Here is a 21710-nt window from a genome sequence, read left to right as displayed (position 1 = left end):
TTTGACTCTTCCTTGGTGTAGTGGCTATTCCTGGTTGTCAACTTGACTATATCTGAAATGAACTACAATCCAGAATTAGAAGGCTCACCTGGCCCTAATCTGGAGGCTGAGAGATACAAGTTTCCGAGCTGAATCTTGGCATGGAGATCTTGAGGTATAGTGGCTATGAATCCCAGAGGATTAAGATCAGAAGATCTATGAGTTTAAGATCATCTGGGATTAAAGGTGTGGTGGCATAGTGGCTATGAATCCTAGAAGATTAAGATTGGAAGATCTACGAGTTCAAGCAAGGTCATCTGGGATTAAAGGTGTGGTGGCACACACCTTTAATCTGGGCCACACCTTTTGCTGGAGACCTGTATAAGGACATTGGAAGAAGGAAGGCTCTCTCTGCTCTGCCTCATCTGTTTGCCTTGTGGGACTGAGCAACTGCTGGATCCTTGGACTTCCATTTACAGCTGCTGCTGACCATTGTTGGGAGTTGATTATTGGGAGTTAGACTACAGACTGTAAGTCATCAATAAATTCCTTTACTACATAGAGACTACCATAAGTTCTGTGACTCTAGAGAACCCTGACTAATACACCTGGTAACCCAAAAGTCCTGTAACATCAAGCTTGTTATTTATTTTCTTTTTAGATAATGAATTAGAATATCTCCCTTATCTCAAGAATATGGTACAAAAGAGGAACTTTTATACCCTTGAATTATACCCTTCACTCAGCATCTTCTCATTCACACTGCACACCTTCTCTCAAGGTATAGGCAATCGCTTTTCTAGACTTTCCTTTGGATTATTCTGAAATTCCACAAGCAAGTGACCTCATGTATTACTTCTTTCTGTGTTTCCCGACTAGCCTCTATTGTTTCTGTCATAATAGTAACATCTTGAAACCTCTTCATTTGTTTTTGTTTGTTCTTAACAAGTTAAGTGTGACATTCAAAGTTGAGAGATTCCTAGAAGAATATACATGGTTATCTCCACTAAAAGACAAGGCCCCTTGTATTTTTCCATCGAGTTTCCAAGGCTCAGACCCTTCACAAATTCAGAGGGTCCTGCTGTACTCACAAGAAAGCCTGACACATGGAGCATGTGTTGCCATGGATTTTCCCATCAGGGCCCCTGACTGGATCATTCTCTCTGGTGCAATATAGTTGTCCATTCTTCCTGGCCTTGCGATATCCATCACATAACTTCTGTATGGTCAAAGAGGAAGTTGGAGGTAATGACCATATGATCGGTCCGATCATAAAAGTCAATGAAATATGAGAATTTATTTCTTAATAGTATCTTTAGTTTTAGAAGATGTAGTGGTTTACCCTAGAGTAATTCTAAACTTTGAAAGAAGCATTAAGCACTGTTAAGTGATAAAACTGGAAGGAAGGTAAAAATATTTAACTAGGGGAGTGAGGATATTTAATACATCCTGTATGCCTACTGCAAAAAGAAGCTTCTCTAATGAATGTTAAAGTTGGCTTGAGTTTATAAGTATAAACTTAACTGTTTTAGGCACACAGCATAGAAGTCAGAGGAAACTTTCAGGAGTTGGTTCTTGCCTTCCTTCCACCTTGCAAGGTCTGTCTTAGATTTGTAGTGGCATCACAAACACTCCAGGACATCTGGTCAATGAGCTCCTAGGCAATTCTCCTGTCTCCTCATCCCATCTTGTTATAGAAGTGTTGATATAACAAAGGACCATGTCCACCAATAAATTATTAAGTGTAGGTTCCAGTGACTGAACTCAAGGTGTCAAATTTGGCACCCAATACCTGTGAGTCATCTCCTCAGCTCAAAAGTGTGAGCCTTAAGCAAGACAGGTTTGCAATGGTAGTTTCTATATTATCTCAGTGAGGGTGTAAGGGAAAGGAAAGTCTAGAGGGAAAATAGGAGACTTTCAACATCAAAACAATAGGTGATAATAAGACATGCACATCTCTGGAAATGACTATTACTATATTTTAGACATAAAAAATATGCTTTCTGACTTGAGAGCGTCTAAGTAGGTAAAAACCGTAGTCATCAAGCCTGATGACCTGAGTTCAGTCCCCATAACCCACATGGTAGAAGGAGAAATCAACTCTTCCATGTTGTCCTCTGACCTCTACCCTTTCTTTACATGTGTGCCTAGATACCTATGCAGCTACACATACACAGGCACACACATGTGTGCACAACACACACACACACAAACACACACACACACACTTACGTGTATGCAGAAAGTAAATGTTAAACTTTCTTTTAAATCATGGTTTTATAAATCTTGTTTTTATATAAATCAACTCAAATATTCAGTTTCAAGAATCCATAACAAAGAGTTTACATGGACAGATTCCCCTGTAAAGTGGTTTTCAAACACTAAAACCTTTTTGTTGAGTGTAAGAGTAAAACTCAAGTTCTTCCATTCTATTTTTTTTCACTTTACATCGTTTGTTTCATACAGTGTTCATTTTAATGTCATTCCCGACTGAAAGATTATGACTTTTTGCTGTGTTCTTGTAGATGTGTCTAGTTACAGTGACAAACAGAGTTAAGGTTGTATCCCACTCACTGCATATGTTTCAGGATTTTCAGATCCTCTTCTGTTTCTGGTTCCAGCTTCAGCCTCCTTTTCTTCAGCTTCTGTTTTGCTGAATAAATAAAATAAAAGGAATCCACTGATGTCTATACATTGCTCATCCATCTCTTTTTCATTTCCAGACTGGGGATGAAGAATTTGCCCCGTTATCACTATTTAAGAACTAAAGGAAACTGCTTCCTATAATATCTTCAGACTTCTCCCATCAAAAGAAAGATGGCAGTAGTTCACCTGCAAACTTGCTTTCAATTATCTTTCTGCTTGTAGTTAGAAAATGATAGCCAAATGACTGCCGAACTGGAATCGTGGTGACCTCATACCTAGGTGATGATAAAACCTTAAGAAAACACACTGACACATCTTCTGGATTTTCAGGGAAGATGAGAGGCAGAAGTGTTTCAGTCAAGATTAGAGTTCACCAATGCTTCTGTCCAAATTTATGGTATATATCATGTACCCCTTACTTTAATTTACACTTAAATATAGTGCTTATACATGCTTGTTTTATCTAAAAGACAAAAGTGAGACAGATGGGTATAACCCAATGATTCCATACACTGATTAAAGTAAAAGAACCTTAATGTGCTTTGTAAAACAAATTATATTTTAACTACAGTTAATCCATGATATTTTAAACATAAAGGATTATGAGTAAAAACAAAAAGTTAAATATTTTCATATCATAAATATAGCCAAATACTTATTTTGAGTTCAACAAATAATATTACTCACATTATTCTAAATTGTAAAAGAGAAGTAGTAACTGTACCTTTCTTAAAAAAAAAAAAAAGAAGAAGAAGAAGAAGAAGAATTACGGCATGTAAAATAACATTTAAGGTAATTTTACAGATGTTCGTGGATCTGTATGGTATGTTTGTTTGTAGGCAAATTAACTCAGTTCAAGCCTACTGCTGGGCCCTAACCATATTAGAGATGCACCAGATTAAAGGTGTGGAATTTTGAATATTTATACAAATTCATTTTGTAACAAGGTCCTAGATTCAAGAAATGGAAAGTCATAGAAAATAAGGCATCTTAAAGCAAGTAACTCGAAGCACCCACCCTTAGCTCTGTACTCCTAGAACTGCCCCTGTAGCCTGCTCAGCTGCTTTGCTTCTTTTGAGTTTCTCCGAGGATAAAACAAGCTAGTGCTATAAGCTCATGTGTAAGTTTTCTTTCTTGACACCTCCAAACTCCATACTCACAAGAAAGCTTGGCACATGGAACACAAGTTGCCATGTGTTTTTCCATCTAGACCACGAATAGGATCGTTTTCTCTGGTACAAAACAGTGTTCCATTCTTTGCACGATCCTGGAATTCACTACATCGTTTCTGAACAAGGAAAAGGAAGTGTTTTAAGTGTAGGATTATGTTCTACATTTGTAATTCTCAGCATTGTATATCACTAAAACTGGGCAAGAGGAATCAAAGGTGAGAAGCAATACTTTAAAAATTTAGCACTATTAAAAACATTATAATTCTATCCTTGTAATGTTCATATGCAATAAATGTGTTCATATGCATACACATTCAGCTGGTGTAGTCATAGATATCTAGATGATTGCATTTCCTTTGCTAGACAAGGGGAAAGAGTATGTAATTGCCATATAAATGTTTAAGGGGTATAGCTAGACCTGAACTAAATATGTGCTAGTTCAAAGAAAAGAATGGTGCAGAAAAGTTCCAATAATTTTTTATTAGTTCTGTCCTGAGGATATAGTCAGGAAAATCATATGGTTAAAAAATCATCCAGGAGAAATTATCATTGCCATGGCCGTGGAGGCAGTGACTAGCACAAAATCTTGAGAAATCTAATATTTCAATGAATGTGGCAATGCAAAAATTAGTTGAGTAAAGATAGGAAGGTTTTGAAGTGGTTAAAAAAGTGACCTTGAAAATAGAGGGGGGATTTAGGGTTTATTATTATAAAATAAGAGCACAGTAAATCTTTATAACAATGGATAACAGAATCTATTTATCAGTGACAACCAGGTCCATGGAGAATTTCAGTGAATTTAGATTAAATTCAAATTAATCTCAAAGAAATTAATTAGATTATTAAAAGGGAATGAGAGGGTAAGGAAAGGAGAAAGGAAGGTAGCAAGAGATCATGAATGACAACTGAAAGAATAGTTCAAGAATAGTTAAATGAGAGTGTTAGAAGAATATGATGTCTAGAATTAAGAGCAAAATACAAAGTGAAAATTAAGCTAAGCAGCTGGTTGCACAGAGATCAGAGGCATCTTAATATAGGGGGTAACATTCTAGAACTGTAATCTATGAGTCATAGAACATCAAAAATTACAGGAATCAGATTAAGAGGGATTACCACTGATCAATGGCCATTTCTATTGCTGTGAGTGAACAGTATGACCACAAACATCTTGGGGAACAAAAGATTTATTTCTGCTTGCAACTTTCAGGTTACCTGACACCACAGAAGGAAGTAAGGGCAGGGATTTGCCACAAGAACCTAGAAGCAGGTACTGAAGCAAAGCCCTGGAGGAGCACTGCTTGTAAGGTAGTAGTATCACACAGCTTCCTCAGACTACTTTCTCATGGTACTAGGGACCACAGGCCCAAGGGGATCACCATCTGCAGAGAGCTGGGCCTCTTCACATCAACCTAGAACAAAGGCCTGCCCACAGCCAATTTAGTGGGGACTATTGGCATCAGGGCCTCCAAAGCCAATGATGTCACATGGGTGGGCCTCACAGAACTGTTGCCAATTTTTTCAATTGAGGTTCCCTTTCCCCAAATGCCTCTAATTGTGTCAAGTTGATTTAGAGCTATCTAGTACAGATATATTTAAGAATGTGGAATTAATGTACTACTATGACCAAGTATTTTCTTCCAAAAGGAATAAAAAATTTTAGCATCATAATTTCATTCTAAGTGTGTAGAACAATAAGCATAATCAATCACTATTAGGAATAATATTAAATATTGGAAGTGAGTTCTAAAGTGCTATGCTTGCACACATCTCAGTACATGGAGGCCATAGCTATATTGGTTAGCTAATTCTCACCTTAATTTCCATTTTGGCTTTAGCCCTTTCTTCAGCTTCTCTTTGGTTTTTCTCTCTTTTACCTTTTTCTTCTGTAAAACGCCTCATGCTGGAGAAAAAGAATAGCGAAAAGATTATATTGGGTTTTCATGTTGCACAATACTCATTAGGCACAGGTGAAGCCTATGTTCTCCTGGTGCTTTTAAGGTACCTCATATGTCTAAGAAGGCCCTTTCACTTTGCGTGTGTTAATATATATACATATGTGTACATGAGTACATACTTAATGTGTATAAATATCTTTCTTTTAAATATCCTCATTTTAAATCATACTTTTAAAAGGAGACATTGCAGACTCTTAATAGAAGTAAGCTTCTTTATCAGTCAATTAGTTTATTGTTGATTTTCTTTACTAAATAGTTTTCATTCTGTTTTGAAGTACGTAAGTATGTGTACACAGGCTCGTATGTTGCTTCACTGTCAGCTTTAAGCATAAGAAAAGCAGCATCTACATTCATGTAAGCTTTCATACACTCACTCATAATTCAGTTAGTACCTACTTTTTGGGTCAACTTTGGACTCAACCTGGTAGGACATTAGAAAACAAAACAAGTCTATCCATTAGTCTCCTAGTATTTACAGTCTTGGAGACAACAGTAATAGTCAACCAGTGATCATAGGAATAATTATCTAATTGCCAATTGTGATGATGGTTATACAAGACCATAACTAAGGATTATGAAGACAGATTTTTCAACTAGGACATAGGAGGCTTTATCCAAGGAAGACAGTCTTAATATACAATCTCCAAGAAGAGAGGATCTTATTAGGCCAAAATCCAGAGACACATGCATTAGGACAACAGGTAGTAAAGAGTTTGTGAAATTCTACTCAATGTGAGTGTTTACACTGGTAAGCCCAACATTTTGGAGGCTAAGGCTGGAGGTTTGCCACAAGTTTGAGAGTCACCTGAGCTAATATCATAAGTTCCAGCCTAACCTCATCTCAAAAGAGCAAACGAACAGCAAAACTCAACAAGTTCAAAACTCAAAGCATCTGAGAATGTCATAAAGTCTGTCTGCTTTGTGTTGTGGGATCAGCCTTTTTCTGTGGCTTGTATTGCCAGATAATAACATGAAGGTAAAGAATCTTTGAAAGTGTCCCATCAATACTGCCACAATGATTTAATTATTGAAGATAAAGTCTTTCCACACATCACTCTGTTCTATGCCTACTTCATTAAAAGATCCCAAAGGCATAGGACTCACATGTGTTACTGACAATGCTGTAACCCTGCCTTCTAACTGGAAAATGGATTTAGTTTGTAACTAGATGGGCTTGTGGTTTTAGGAGGACAGAAATCTCTTCAGAGGAAACACAGTGGCAAAAGCCTCCCTGACGAATGCTGTTATTCATCCATCAATCTGTGCCCCAGCCTTCTCAGTGGATTGAGGGGTAGCTCACAATATCTCAGCACAGAGGGCACACTTGTTCCCATGCATCTTGCCATCGGGGCCACGGATTGGGTCACTTTCCCGGGTACAAAAGAGTCTTCCACTCCTCACTTGGTTTTCAAATTCCTTGCAAAGTTTCTATGGGAAAACCAAAACAATAACAACCAATTGCCTTTGACATTTTCTGGTCTTTAATTTTGGCATTTTGCATGAAAGATTTATAATCACAGAATATAAGGGAATGATGGTAAACATAAACACTATCAGCTTGAGAATTACCTAAACATCAATTATTTGACTATGGTGCTAGTTACTAGGCACTCTAAACATCTGTGTACTATAATTGTTGAAGGATGAGAGCTGAGGAAACAGTGAGGCTCAGCAAGGATTTCCTAAAACTAAAAGTAATTCTTCTTATTTTTCTAATTCTCAAGGGTAGAGAGAGGTTTTTCATGATATCCCCACATAAACCCAACAGAATGAAAATATTGAACCTCTAAAAATAAATGTTTTAATGCTTCTCAATATGGATCAATTTAATCTCATTTGCAAAGAGATAGGAGCAAGGTAGTATTCAGCCACCATGTGTGCTCTGCTTTTGTTGACTATGTTTATTTGTCAGGCTTCTTGATAATTTTGTTCCAATCTTCCCTAATGCTAGTATTTGGTACTGAACAAACTTTACACACACACACACACACACACACACACACACACACACACACACACACTGTAGACTTGAGGACCTCTATATGGACCAACATACAATGTTTTACTGCAGCCTAGTCTATAAAAATGACCATCAATTGTGTGGCCTTAATCTTTCCACTTCTGCCAAGACAGTGGATGCAGCTTCAGGAGGAGAAGAGCTAGACTCAGGGGACCTTGGTGACTGCACTGTGGCTCTACTCAGTGAATAACTCACACAAAGTCACTGGACCTTGATGTTACCACCTGTACAGGGAGACTTTTCTAGATAAGTATTGTGATTTGTTTTTGAAGTTCACATTTCATTCCCAGAAGCTTTTTAAAAAGAGCCATTTCTGCACTGCAATAAGAAGATACCAGTTTTGAGAGGGGGAATGGGTATGTCCTACGCTTTCTGGGTAACATACTTGGAATAAAATGTAGAAAGGAGACACCTGATAATAACATGGCCATAAACAGCAATGCCCCATGATTTCCAGAACACCAACAATGATAATTTCAGTTTATAGCTTGTGATTCATCCGAGAAGATTCTGAAGAAGCACTTTTGTGAGCAACCCACTGACAGGTTAATTACAGGGCACACATTGAGCCATCACGGAGAAGCAGTCCTGCTTAGCCCAGTTGTGCCTAATGACCCTGGCCACCAAGAGGAAGAAGCTGGGGTGCTTGACACTTGCTGGGAAACAGCCCTGTTTATGCTAAATACATGAGAAATACAGAAGGCTAGTCCAGAGTGTCAGGCTGAAATATACAAACTCCACAAAATCCGTTGTTTATTCACACTTGGTCGGTGTGGAACAGCCCCTGGATATTTTGTTTCTCTATGGCTAGCCTCAAACGACTCAATTTAGTTTGGAAATTTTGCTTCATTATATAAAAGAAAAGTCAGCTCTTGATTACCAAAAAGTGGGTCTTTCTTTCTCATGGGAAAGCGTCACCCTACAGTTCACAAACTATATGTCTGTATTAGTCTAAAAGAGAGTTGGAAGTGAAAACATAACACAGCAAGAAGTAAGACTGAGGTCTTGTGTCTAATATTGTTATGACAAGAAAATTGGGGCCCAGAGAGATATTTCCCTCACTCTCAATACCCAGAGCATGAGAAGATGAAGACCAAAATCCAGGTATTTTTGCTTCTTCACAAAAGACCAGCCATTTCAGCTAAGTCCCGTTGTTCTTCACTGTGCAATAAGAGTTTAATAACCCAGTGCTTTAATAAGTGAAGGCTGCACTACTTACTGCAATACAAGATAGAAATGTTGGTAATAAATTGAAATTGTATATAACATCAACTAAGTAGGACAAAACTTAATTTTAAGAGTATTTGTAAGCTACCATCTCAATATTTGAGATCTTCATTAAGAAGAAGCAAGAATTTTAATAAGAAGGGTCTTTTAAATAAAATGGCTACATAGAAAACTGAATATCTCTGATTGTATCAGCAAAATTTTAGAGTAAAGCACCATTAGCTACACTGCTTAAGAGACTGTATTATTTGGAAGATTTCCTATCTAATTTAATCTATGCCAACAAGTGTTTAAAATTTATTCAAAGCAAACTGATTGCACCATTTGAGAGGGTTAATAGCAATGGGCAGAGTGACAAAAAACAAAGCATAATGATATATATGTATGAAGATACTATCATGCAACTCGTTTCTTTATATGCTAACCTGAAAAAATTAATAAAAGGAAAAAGATCAATAGAAGTTTGTCTACACACCTTTTTTCTTTTGTGAAGGGAAGAAAAAAATCAAGGGTAGGAATTGTATATGTGTAACCTTAGCTGTGAATGATGGTTTCAAAAGACCCTACTGATAGCTATACTAAGAATAGTATATTTAAATTTTTTTTTAAGTAATATGAAGTCAATATAGTAGTATGGGACAATGACATTATTGTGTTCCTTCAAAAGTGCAAGTGTAATTTTGGTCCATAACTAAAGACCCACTGCTACACTGTGATAGTGATCCATTTACCTCCTCGGCGTCTCTCCGACTTCTTCGTTCTTTGTCACGTGTGGCATTTTCTCGAGCTTCTCTTAAACTGTCAAGGAAACAGAATCCACATTGTCCTATCATATCTGCAATGTCCATCCTATTCTGATCACTACGTGCTTTCCTATCCTTTACAACAACCTGCTGAGACCGATCCACTCACACAGAGACAAGTACTTCCCTGTCTTGAATTTGAGAGACCAAGACATTGCCAAAGATAAGGAAGGGTGTGAACCTGACTCAACTGCCACTCAATTAGAAGCTTTGTTCTGCAGAGCCAGAAGGGTGTGCCACCTCCAGTGACAAACAGAAGACTGTCAGGAAAATTCCCTCTAACAGGCAGAACCAAGAGCCTTGAAACAATGGTATGACAAGGGTGAAACCAAACTGAGCCTCTCAGGTATTGCCATACACACCCTTCTGTGCAACTTTTTAAACCATGCAGGACATTGGCTTGCCTTCATGTCAAAGAAGGGTTATTCCTAAATGATAAATTTGCACTGAGGTTCTGAACCCCAATGGATGACTCAGTTGTAGCCTCATCCTGGTGTCTCAGGCTCATCCTGCAGCAAATCAGTTTTGAAAAGTCAGATTCTCCTTTTCCACCAGGACATAAAATAGTGAAAAAAGAAAACAGAAAAGCTGTAGAAGTTGGGGCAGTTTGAATATTGAAGGCTCATGCCTTCTAGATAAGAAAGTGCCATATCAGGCACAGAGAAAAAATGAAGCCAGTTTTTTCTTCCTTTAAATGAAACTCACCTTTCATACTGACTCCAGACACTATATTACCTTTATTAATCCTCATTATTATTGTTATTTCTTTATACCACTATTTAAAACTAGGTGGCATTACTCAGGGAGAGTCACTAAAAGTACTCAAAGAAAGCACTGTATGTCAGATGACCGGTTTGGATTATTCAGTGTTTGTTTTCCAAGCCTGTCTTTATTTTTTCAATTAGACTATAAGTTATTGGATACATTATATTAAACAAAGTTTAGTCAATTCTTCCTCCTCTTTGTCTGCTCAAACCTATGTCCCCAAGTCTTAAACTATCATACAATAAAACACTGAGCATGTTTTGAGGCATTATAAGTTTTAAATGAAGTTTCAAATTTTTATTTTGAAAATATTGTGTAATGTGAAGAAAAAGACAAGAAGCTCGTCTTGTAGCTAGGCCTATCTCACATTAACTATAAAGGCCAAAGGTCACATGTATCACGAGGAAGACATGGACACTTTAGGGCTCTCAGGGCAGGAAATGAGCGCCTCCTCATAAATGCATCCTGAGATGCTACTTACAAGAGCTCAGCACACATGGCACACCTATTGCCATGTGTCCTCCCATCAGGACCACGGATTGGATCATTTTCCCGGGTACATCCGAGTCTTCCATCTTGCACATAGGGTCGAAAATCACTGCACATATCCTAAAGAAGAAAGAGACGAATATGGCACACAGCTACAGACTGAATGCTTCAACAGGGCTTTGAGGAAGTGTTGGCCGTGCAGAAGCAGCTTCATGAGTCTGTAATTCATCGTTAAGTACAGAACTATTTACTTTATCAGGTATGTATTCATGAAACAATTTGGTAGAACTCAAGTGGATCGCTGTCCTTACTCTCAACCTGCTCCCTATGTCACACATAATGTCAACAGATTCTTCAAACCATGGTAGAGGTTAGTAATTTCAGGGGTGAAAGCATCAAAACACTGAATTTAGGATTGGTGCTCCACTAGATAATTAAGTGTAACATTCATGGTGTTTCCTGTCTTTTCCTAACATCAAAAGCTCCCAGAATCTTAGCTAGAAAGTAACAACTTAGTCTAAATCTCATGTCCTTAGCTCTTTGGTTTGAGGTTTCCAAACAATGAGTGTCCAAGCTGAGGTTTCAACTCTAGGGCAATGGTTGACCTCCAAAGCTCATTTGCGTCTGAAGTGATTGATTTAGTTTTCTGTTTTTCTTTATTGTTAATAATTAATTAATCTTATTCATTTTATTAATAGTTAATATTATTAAGAGAGCCTAATGGTCTTATGACCAAAGTAAACCCATCTGGTTTTAACTCAGCTGCTTTTCCATGTGAACGGAAAGGATGCATAATTTCAGTCAAGCAAGAATTACTCCTGAGCATCCCAATCTACCATGGAGAAACACAGCTACATTTGCCTTTACTCAGTAGTTCTCAACCTCCAGGTGGTGACATATGGATATCCTACCTATCCGATATTTACATTAGGATTCTCAACAGGAGCAAAGTTGCTATGAAGTGGCAACGAAATAATTTTATGGTTGGGTGTCCCAGCATTAGGAAGGTTGAGAGTCACTGCTTTACATTGATACAAGTGTAGCCACATCGGCACTTGTCCTTACCGTCTCTTGGGGACTGCTGCCACATTCACCTTCACTTTTTATGTCAACATGGTTCTGGCTTTTTCTGGAATCAAAAAGTTCATTGGCACATAGATTAGCATGGTGGAACTGCCCAGCTTGTCAACCCTCTCCCAGTATTCTAACCGCTTCTGTACCTGAAAACAGTGTTACACTTTAGTCTTAGCTTATATAATGAAAGCCCCTGCTTATAACCTTAAAAAATAACAAAGAAATGGAGTCATGTTGGGGGCTAAATTCCAGGCTGACTGCAGATGTTGGCCTCCTCTCCAAGACCTTAGTTGTTTGTAGTGGCCATTGTTAGTTTTTATAAAAAGTTCAATTTTAATGTATCTACTTTTCATTAAAAGATTCTTCTATGCTAACATATTTTATTGTTTGTAAAAAGTACATAAAGCAGCTGGGCTGTGGTGCTGCACGCCTTTAATCCAAGCACTTGGGAGGCAGAGGCAGGGTGATTTCTGAGTTCAAGGCCAGCCTGGTCTACAGAGTGAGTTCCAGGACAGCCAGGGCTACACAGAGAAACCCTGTCTCGAAAAAAAAAAGTACATAAAGCCTTATTATTCACTTTGTTCAATCTAATAGAGTTTAGAGAATATTTAGAATCATAAATGTAAAAATAACTTCTACTTTCTATAGAAGCAGTTTATAATTCAGCATATGTATAACAATAAAGCTCAGAATAAAACTAAGAATGGAAGAGCAATAGGAAAAACAGATTTTCAGATTATATAGGCTGACAGAAAGTAATCTGGAATATTGTATGGAGTTTTGTAGAGGTCAGAGCAATGAGTCACAATAACACAACAAGTCATGATATTCTAGGAGAAAATATCACATAGATCAGAGATTTAAAAATTTAAACTAGGGCTGGAGAGATGGCTCAGTGGTTAAGAGCACTGACTGCTCTTCCGAAGGTCCTGAGTTCAGATCCCAGCATCCACATGGTGGCTCACAACCACCCTTAATGAGATCAGACACCCTCTTCTGGTGCATCTGAAGACAGCTCTAGTAAATTACACCGGAGCGAGCGGGGCCAGAGCGAGGAGCTGGGCTGGCAGAGTCCTGAGATCAACAGCAGCCACACACATGATAGCTCACAGCCATCTATACCAGCTACAGTGCACTCATACACATACAAAAAAAAATCATCTAAAATAAATAAATAAATAAAATTTAAACTAGTAACTTCTTATGATATAGTATAGTTCAGTATGTTTAAAGTAGTATTATAAAAATGTATGCCTTAGAAAACACAATGTTCTTTGTCTATTTAATTCACTCTTTCCACCATGTGGTCTCAGGAACAGAACTCAGGTTGTCATGACTCGTGGCCACCACACTGGCCCTTGTTTTTCTATTTTTTTAACACTTTTGATGACTCTTCTCTGAAAGTACAGTCATGAACAGATCAGAAAGGCAAAGTGCAATTCTATTTATTCAGACCTGTATTATAAGAAAGGACAAAATGCGGTCCAGTGGAAATCCCTTTACAACTCAGTCTGATGCCCTCTGAAAACTGACAGTGGAAGTCCCATACCTGAGGACAATTTAACACTCACATCACTGTACATAGAGAGGTGAAGTCATTGTGACCTTGGAGCCTTTACCTCTAGACTCTACTCTCCTCGTCATGAGAAGGTACTCTGCAGGCTATGAAAAAATATAGCTGGACACTAACTCAGCCACAAAACCCTTAACCTATACATTCTTTCCTGCCTTAAAGGTGTACTGGAACAATGGTGGTACAGAACATGTGAGAGTGACCAACCAATGTCTTATTGAACTTGAGGCCCACTCCACAGAGGGAGCCCATGTCCTACACTGCCGGAATGTCCAGGAACAAGAGACTGGTTATCCCAGATACAAGTGTAGAAACAAACACAACTGGTCTAAAGATTTTTAATGAAATGATTTCTAATAATACTCTGCTATATAGATTCGGCAGCAGGTGGGAACAGGCACAGAGACCCACAGCCAGACTTTAAGAAGTCTAAACTGGATGTCTCCATCTGGTCCCTCCCCTTGGAGACTGGGGAACAGATTGGAAGGAAGGACTGTAGGAGTCATAGGGGATGGAGGACTCCAAGAGAACAAGCCCCACCAAATTGACTAAGCAGGGCTCACATGGGCTCAGAGAAATTGAAAGCAGAGTGACTGCATGGCCCTAGGCCAGGTTCTCTGCTGTGGTGTTAGCTTGAGGGTTTTGTAGGACTCCTAACAGTGGGAGTGGATATTCTCTGACTCCTTTGACTGCTCTTGAGATTGTTTTACTCTTATTGGGTTGCCTTGCTCAGCTTTTTGCTTTGTTTTACTGTATCTTGTTCTGCTTGGCTGTTGTCTCTTGCCCTTTTCTGAAGAGGAAATGGAGGGGGAGTAGATCTGGAGAAGAGGGGAGGTGGAGAGGGCTACAAGAAGAGAGGAGAGAGAGGATATGTGGTTGGGATATGTTGTATGAGAAAAGAATCTTAAAAAGATAGTTCAGAATCTCAAAGACTAACTATTGCCCTATTACTTTCTCAAACGTTTGCTATTGTGTTTCCAGAAACAAAAGACCAGTTCATTCAAGCTTGAGGTCATAAGCAGAGACTGCAGAGCAGGTGTGCATCTTGTTGGTTAAAGAAAATTAACAACCAGAACAAGCTGTGAGGGTGGAGGAAGAACACAGGGAACAATGTAGGCCAGTGAGATGTGATATCTATTTGGCAAAGAAGTTCAAAATTCAAACTTCCATTTACATACTATATAATATTGTAATTCTTGAGCATTTAAATATTATTTGATATGATAACATTCTATGCATAAAAGAATACAATCAGAAATTAGCACACTGATAGATGAGAGAAGATAGATATATCTACATGCTTGTGCGTGGGTAGCCTCTGTTTATGTGTCTGTATGTGTATGTACATGTTCTGTTTACATAAGAGAGACTGTGGCAATTGACCCAAACGATTGCACTTGGTAGATTTTTGTAAGAGATAAAATGTTTTATTGTGTACATCTCCCCCCAAAAGAGTAGTAAAAGAAACAGTGTATGAAGTTTGTTGGAGATTCACTCATAGCAAATGAATTATAAATACTACAGGGAAGAAGGCACATCATTCAGCTGCACAGCCGCTGTGTGTGCTTTATAGGGTACTCACGCATTCTCAGCACACAGTTCACATCTGCTGCGGTATGTTTTCCCGTCTGTTCCACAAACTGCAGAAGCATCAGATGGGCAGATGAAGTCCCCATCTTTTCTTCTTTGCTTGAAATTCTCACAGTTCAACTGCAAGAGATAGAGTCAAAGAATATCAAAAGGTCAGAATCCCTATTAGAAAAATAAATAGGTTAGTATTTCAAGCCCAGAGTATAACTCTGCAGGAAAAATAAACGTACATATGAATGTGCTAATAAAAACACAGACAATGAAATGTGGTCTGAAGGCAGAGACAGGGTTAGATTTGAAAAATGAAGGGAAAACATTTTGGTATGGTCTCAGCAATTTGTTGTCTGGGTGAGATAGGCCAAGTCCTCCTCAATGAAACTGAGCACACCATATCTCAGCCAAATTCTGCCTGTAGGATCAACAGAATGATAAATAGCCCTAGCAGATAATAGACATGGAAACCCTCTGTAAATTATGAACTATAGGAAATGTTTCATTATGATACATTAGGATTAAGCCAGCTTCCCAGCTTCTTAATTTTACTGCTTTTGAGCAGGTAATTTATACTATACTGAAGTGTTCTCATTTGCAAAAGAGGTATTATTTTACCAATTGTTGATTCCACAGAGATATATAAGTTGTTAATATAGGTACAGTAACTAGAACAGTCTGATCACAAAATGGTTTATGAAATTGTTGTTATTTAAAATGCTTTCTTGGGATGGAGAGATGGCTCATCAGTTAAGAACACTGGCTGTTCTTCCAGGGGACCTGAGTTCAAGTGCAAGGACCCACATAGGCGCCTACTGTCAGTTAAGTCTGTTGGAGTTCCGACACCTTCACACAGATACTTGTGTAGGCAACAACATCTGTGCACATTATAAGATGCTTTCGCTAATGACAACCAGCACAAGAGAACTACATATCTTTCAAGGATGATGGCAGCAGTCTCCAGGTCACTGCTATTATAGAATGGCATATGTTTAAGGACCAACCTGGATGGGGACAAAACAACTCTGCCCGGCAGTAACTGAAGACAAGTGTTCTGAGGTTGGGTCTGCTATCCACTCACTTTACCTCTTTGAACACCTTTCTTCATGTGAAAAATCGAAATTCAAACTCAGCCCACATTCTACATTCATGGAAATAATTCAAAGAAATCATTATGAAATATGATTTGGCAATAACTATTGTGGTATAAGTTAACAAATAATACGTAGTATAATTTGAGTTTAAGTTCATCTATAACCAAACACATTGAGGATCAAGTTTTGGAGCCTTTTAAATGTTTTAATAGTGTATATGGAACATATGATATATGCCAGTAAAGATTTAGTATGTCACAAAAACATAAAAATGTAGAACATTTTACAGTTATATACTGAATTTATCAGTGAAAGAATTACATCAGAGAACTGTCCTAGAGGAAAAAAGATTGAAGCAGTAAGAAAGACTATATCATGGTCCCACTACCAGAATAAAAACAAAGTAACATATATGTTGTTTCATTCACTTACTTTCTCAATTATTACAGATGATTCATTGCTATTTTAAAAGACTATGGGTAGTCAACTATTACCCATCAAAGATTACATTATAATCAGCTAGAATACTGTTTTACTGGCTCTAGATGTTAACAGGAAGGTCACAACATAAACAACAGTTTTAGATAATGACACTCCAACAGAAATAAGCCAAAGACTTCAACACAGCTATACTGTACTTCACTGAAATAACAATGTGCCAGAAATATCCTTTGGCAAAGATGACCTTTGTGGTGAGGTGACATTAGTGAGAAGAAGCCAACCATTCCAGAGCTGACAGGAGAGCTAGAATGGGAAGATTTGTTGTTGTTGGTTCATGCTTTTCAAATAGAAGAAAAAAGAAAGTGTGGCTGTAGCATAAAGAAACAAATCGGTGAGCAGCTATCTTTCTTTAAGATGTCATTCTTAAAGAAACATCCATAGGAAATTATGCATAAAAGTGAACAACTAAGGCCATTGCCCTTCCTCTGAAATACCAAGGGCAGCATACTAGGTCACAGGTGTTGGCTGGGTGATGGTGGGGTGAATCAAAAGACCAGCTGGGAGGTGACGGGACAGGTGCAGGCATTAACTAGTCCACCACCTTGTCCTCCAGACTCCAAGGTTGGTGAATCACATCCTACAGAAAAATACCTCTTCCCAAGGCTGACACTTAAGGGCTCATAGACGGATCCTGACCTGGCAGAAAGGTAGCAAAATGGGCTAGGTTCCAGAACTTTCAGCCCATGCCCTCATTCCTTGTCCTGGAAATGCATTCACCAAGAACTTGATCATGCATATTAGTAAGCTTGTTAGAAAGAAAATAAGATAGGGTTGCTATGGAATTTAATGTTTAAAATATGTGTTTATCCCAGAACTAAGACAACATTAAAGAAATCTACTGAAATTCATAAATCAACTTAATTAAACTGTCAGGATGAAGAGAATGATAATTTATCAAAAGTGCAATATTCTTCAGAAAAAAATAAAAGATACTTTCAGTAGGAAACAAGATAATAGAATTCATACAGAAACAAACAATATACAATAGAATTTTCAAACAGAAAAGATTTAAATAGTAACAAATAAAACAATGTGAAGGATAAAAGTAAGATATGTAAAAATAGATAATGAATTTTGAACTGAAGTTCAGGACAAAGGAACCTCTTCGAAGGCAATAGCAATGGAAACTTTTAAAACATAGAAGCCAAAGAAAAACAAAGAAGTAATTCACAAATTGGGAGGAAGAAGTAGTACAAATACTTAAAATTAAATAAGAAAAATAAGAAATAGGAATAGGCAGAGAGTAGATGCAACAATCTTAATACTTAGAAAGTAAGCTAGAGTCTGGACATATTATTAGTGATGAATTAGATCATTAAATAAAACAGAATTAGGAGGAGAGAAATGTGTGTACACTCATAGGCCCACAGTCTCCCAAATAATTCACAATATGTAAAAACATTAGATAAAACAACAACTAGAATGACAGATTTTAGCAAAGACTTAGAGAGCTGCTTATCAGACTAAACACAGGGGCCCCAGTGAAGAAGTTAGGGGAAGAACTGGAGGAGCTGAAGGGGCCTGTCTGCCATCAATGGGAGAGGAGGCTCTTGGTCCTGTGAAGGCTTGATGCCCCAGTTGTAGAGGAATGCTAGGGCAGTGAGGTAGGAGTGGTTGGGTGCACCCCCATAGAAGCAGAGTAAGATGGAATGGGATAAGGCATTTGCAGAGGGGAAACTGGGAAATGGGATAACATTTGAAATGTAAATAAATAAAACATCTACTTTTTTGTTTGTTTTTTGTTTTGTTTTGTTTTGTTTTGTTTTTAGAGACAGGGTTTCTCTATGTAGTCCTGACTGTCCTGGAACTCACTCTGTAGACCAGGCTGGCCTTGAACTCAGAAATCCACCTGCCTCTGCCTTCCAAATGCTAGGATTAAAGGCATGTGCCACCACTATCCGACAAAACATCCAATTTTTAGAAAAAGAAAAAAAAATAGTCTTGCAAAAATTTTTTTTGCAGAAAACTAACAAACATTACTATTTTATGTAACAAATGAAAGAATTATCAAAATAAATTCTACCTTAGATCACAAAGAAAAGGTAAGAATTCTTAAATAACTAATATCACATGGTCTTTATTTCCTAACCAAATTTTATTAAACGTTAAGCCTAATATAACAGCACTCACTATAGTAGCAAAATAACAAAGTAGGGTATTATGGTGAAGTTGATGGAACTGTTGACCAATAATGGCAAAATGAAATGCCTGAGATAAGAATTCTGAGACTATCCCATCACTAATGTTTTATTTGTACTTGTCTGTCAACAAATGTTAGAACAATTAGAGGAACATTTTTATATTCTTGGTGGAATGTAAATTGAAACAACTATTGTGGAAGTCATGATGTAGGTTTCTCAACAAACTAAAAATAGAGTACCATATACACCCAGCTGTAATGACTCCGTCCATATACCTGAAAAGCTCCAGCTTAATATACAATGGAGATATTTGTACAGCTATGTTTGTTGTTACACTAGTCACAGTAGTTAAGAAAGAGGATTGCCCTAGATGTGCATCAATAGATGGATGGGTAAAGAAAATGTTGCTTATAGGCACAATGAGATTTTATTAAGCTATAACAATGAAATAATCACATTTTTCAAAAATAAAAATGCAACTAGACACCATTATGTTAAGTGCTGTGTGTATGAGTATTATGTGTACATGTGTATGTCTGGTGTGTATGTGCATGTGTGCCTGTGTTCATGTATATGTCTGTGTGCATGTGTGTGTATGCACATGTGTGTCTGTGTCCATGTGTACATCTGTGTGCATCTCTGTGTGTACATGTATATCTGTATATACACATGTGTATGTGTGTACCTGTGTATGTTTCTGGATGTGTATGTGTGTGTATCTGTGTCTGTACATGTCTGGGTATATCTCTCTGTGTGTGGGTCTGTCTGTTTGCATGTCTGTGTCTGTGTTTATATGTGTCTCTGTGTGTATCTGTTTGTATATGCTTGTATGTATCTGTCTGTATATGTGTCTGTATTTGTGTGTGTTGGTGTGTGTCTGTGTATATAAGTGTCTCTGTATGTTGTGTGTTACTTTGTGTCTGTCTCTGTATGTGTGTGTGTGTGTGTATTTGTCTTAATCTGTATGTCTCTGTGTGTGTATCTTTGTGTGAATGAAGTAGAAAGAAGATATGGGAGACAACCAAGATGACTTAAAAGTGCAAACAGGTAAAACGATGATCCATATGTAGAATAAAGGCATCATAAAGGTTTGTGTGACATAAAGGTAGAAGGTGAAGGTTCAGAGGGAAGGACTGTTAGGGAAAGGGTGAAAAAGAACAAAGTAAAATGGTGTATATGCTTGAAAATAGATCATTTCATTTGGTGACTTATAGTTCCTAGAAAAGTGAAAATTGATATAATTGTCAGAAAACAAGATATCAAATTAAATAAGAGTAAAGAAATGAATGCCATGGAAGATATAAACAATAAAGAATGTGAATGGTCAGTATTTCTAGTATGAATGTTAGAAGAGATGAGAAACAATAGAACTATAATTGGAAATAACTATACAAAATTAAGGTATAAATATAATTAAGGCATATCAAATCTATATGCTAATACAAGTAAGAAATAAAATGGATGTATTACTACAAAAATATCAAATGCTAATAATGATGCCAATAAACATGTGAATACATAAATAAACATAATTCTAATTGATATAGTAATCTATGAGAGAGAACAGGCACACATGTGAAGGTCAGAGCACTTTAACTGCCTTAGATCTGTTTTGACTATGTATCTATTAATCTATTTCTTTGTTGTTAACTCTGTGTGTGTGTGTGTGTGTGTGTGTGAGAGAGAGAGAGAGAGAGAGAGAGAGAGAGAGAGAGAGAAAGAGAGAACTCAACTACACATGTGAGGGTAAGATCACATTTCATGAGCACATTCCATGTCACATTTCATGTCATGTTATGAGACATTTTATGGTCATAGTACTACCAAGAATATTTCTTTTATGTTTTATATTTTTGTCTCACATTCCTATTACACATCACTTGTCCCATAAAACCTGCAAGACTCTCTATTTTCTAAGCAGTTTCTCCTTGTTTCCACTAACTTTAATTCCCTTATAATTCAAGAATAAATTTGCTTTTGTTATATTCTATTTGTATTTTTAGGTGAGCCCTCTAATACCAAGTTTTATATTTTAAAAAATAATGTATTTGCAGTGAAACTGGACACTCCTGTAAAGTTTTAATGTGATTATTTCAATATTTTGCATATATTTTAAACAACTATTTCAACTACAGTTGCCAAATTGAACAACTGAATGCATTCAGAGACATTTTATTCATATTTTCCTATATATTAAACTCATATTTTTATTTTCCTCATTCATATTTTAAAAAGGTACATACATAGTATGCACTATATTATAGAGACAAATGATTGTTATTTTCCCCTAAAGTTTATATTTGCTCCAATTTCTCATACTTTAATTGCACTAAATTTTTTAAATCTTGCTTCATATGATGTGTAGTGGCTGATATGTCTGCTTTGTAGACACAGGGAGATGTTATTTGTAAGCCTAATCATCAAACAAAAATAATTACCATAGCAGACACAATTCCATCTTTTTCTATCTTAAGAATAATACTTAAAATTTAGCAAATTTCATTTTACAAAAACGCAAGAAGTAGTAGCCTTTAAATAGATTTGTTAAGATTGGGGAGTGTATGTGAATATATTTTGTTCGTTTTTTTCTCCTTTACTTGTGTCTTATATTTCTGAACACTGTTGGCCTTGTGAAGGCTTGATGCCCCAGTGTATAGGAATGCTAGGGTGGTGAAGCAGGAGTGGATAGG

General features: G+C 37.2%; 1 protein-coding gene across 1 annotated transcript in view; it reads right to left on the bottom strand.

The window, feature by feature from the left end:
• The window catches only part of Spink5 (serine peptidase inhibitor Kazal type 5), a 60623-nt gene that overhangs the window by 30237 nt on the left and 8676 nt on the right, over positions 1–21710 (bottom strand). Inside the window, exons 5-13 of the mRNA XM_031365605.1 lie at positions 15286–15413; positions 12122–12185; positions 11049–11176; positions 9731–9797; positions 7053–7180; positions 5610–5697; positions 3786–3913; positions 2554–2632; positions 1071–1198 (exon numbers count right to left, since the gene is read on the bottom strand). Coding sequence (XP_031221465.1) covers positions 1071–1198; positions 2554–2632; positions 3786–3913; positions 5610–5697; positions 7053–7180; positions 9731–9797; positions 11049–11176; positions 12122–12185; positions 15286–15413 — 938 coding nt within the window. The remainder of the gene's footprint in view (positions 1–1070; positions 1199–2553; positions 2633–3785; positions 3914–5609; positions 5698–7052; positions 7181–9730; positions 9798–11048; positions 11177–12121; positions 12186–15285; positions 15414–21710) is intronic.

The sequence above is a fragment of the Mastomys coucha genome, unplaced genomic scaffold (assembly GCF_008632895.1).
Source record: "Mastomys coucha isolate ucsf_1 unplaced genomic scaffold, UCSF_Mcou_1 pScaffold13, whole genome shotgun sequence".
Taxonomy (NCBI): Eukaryota; Metazoa; Chordata; class Mammalia; order Rodentia; family Muridae; genus Mastomys; species Mastomys coucha.
Note: the sequence above shows the minus strand (reverse complement) of the source record. Positions and strands in the feature narration are given on the sequence as shown.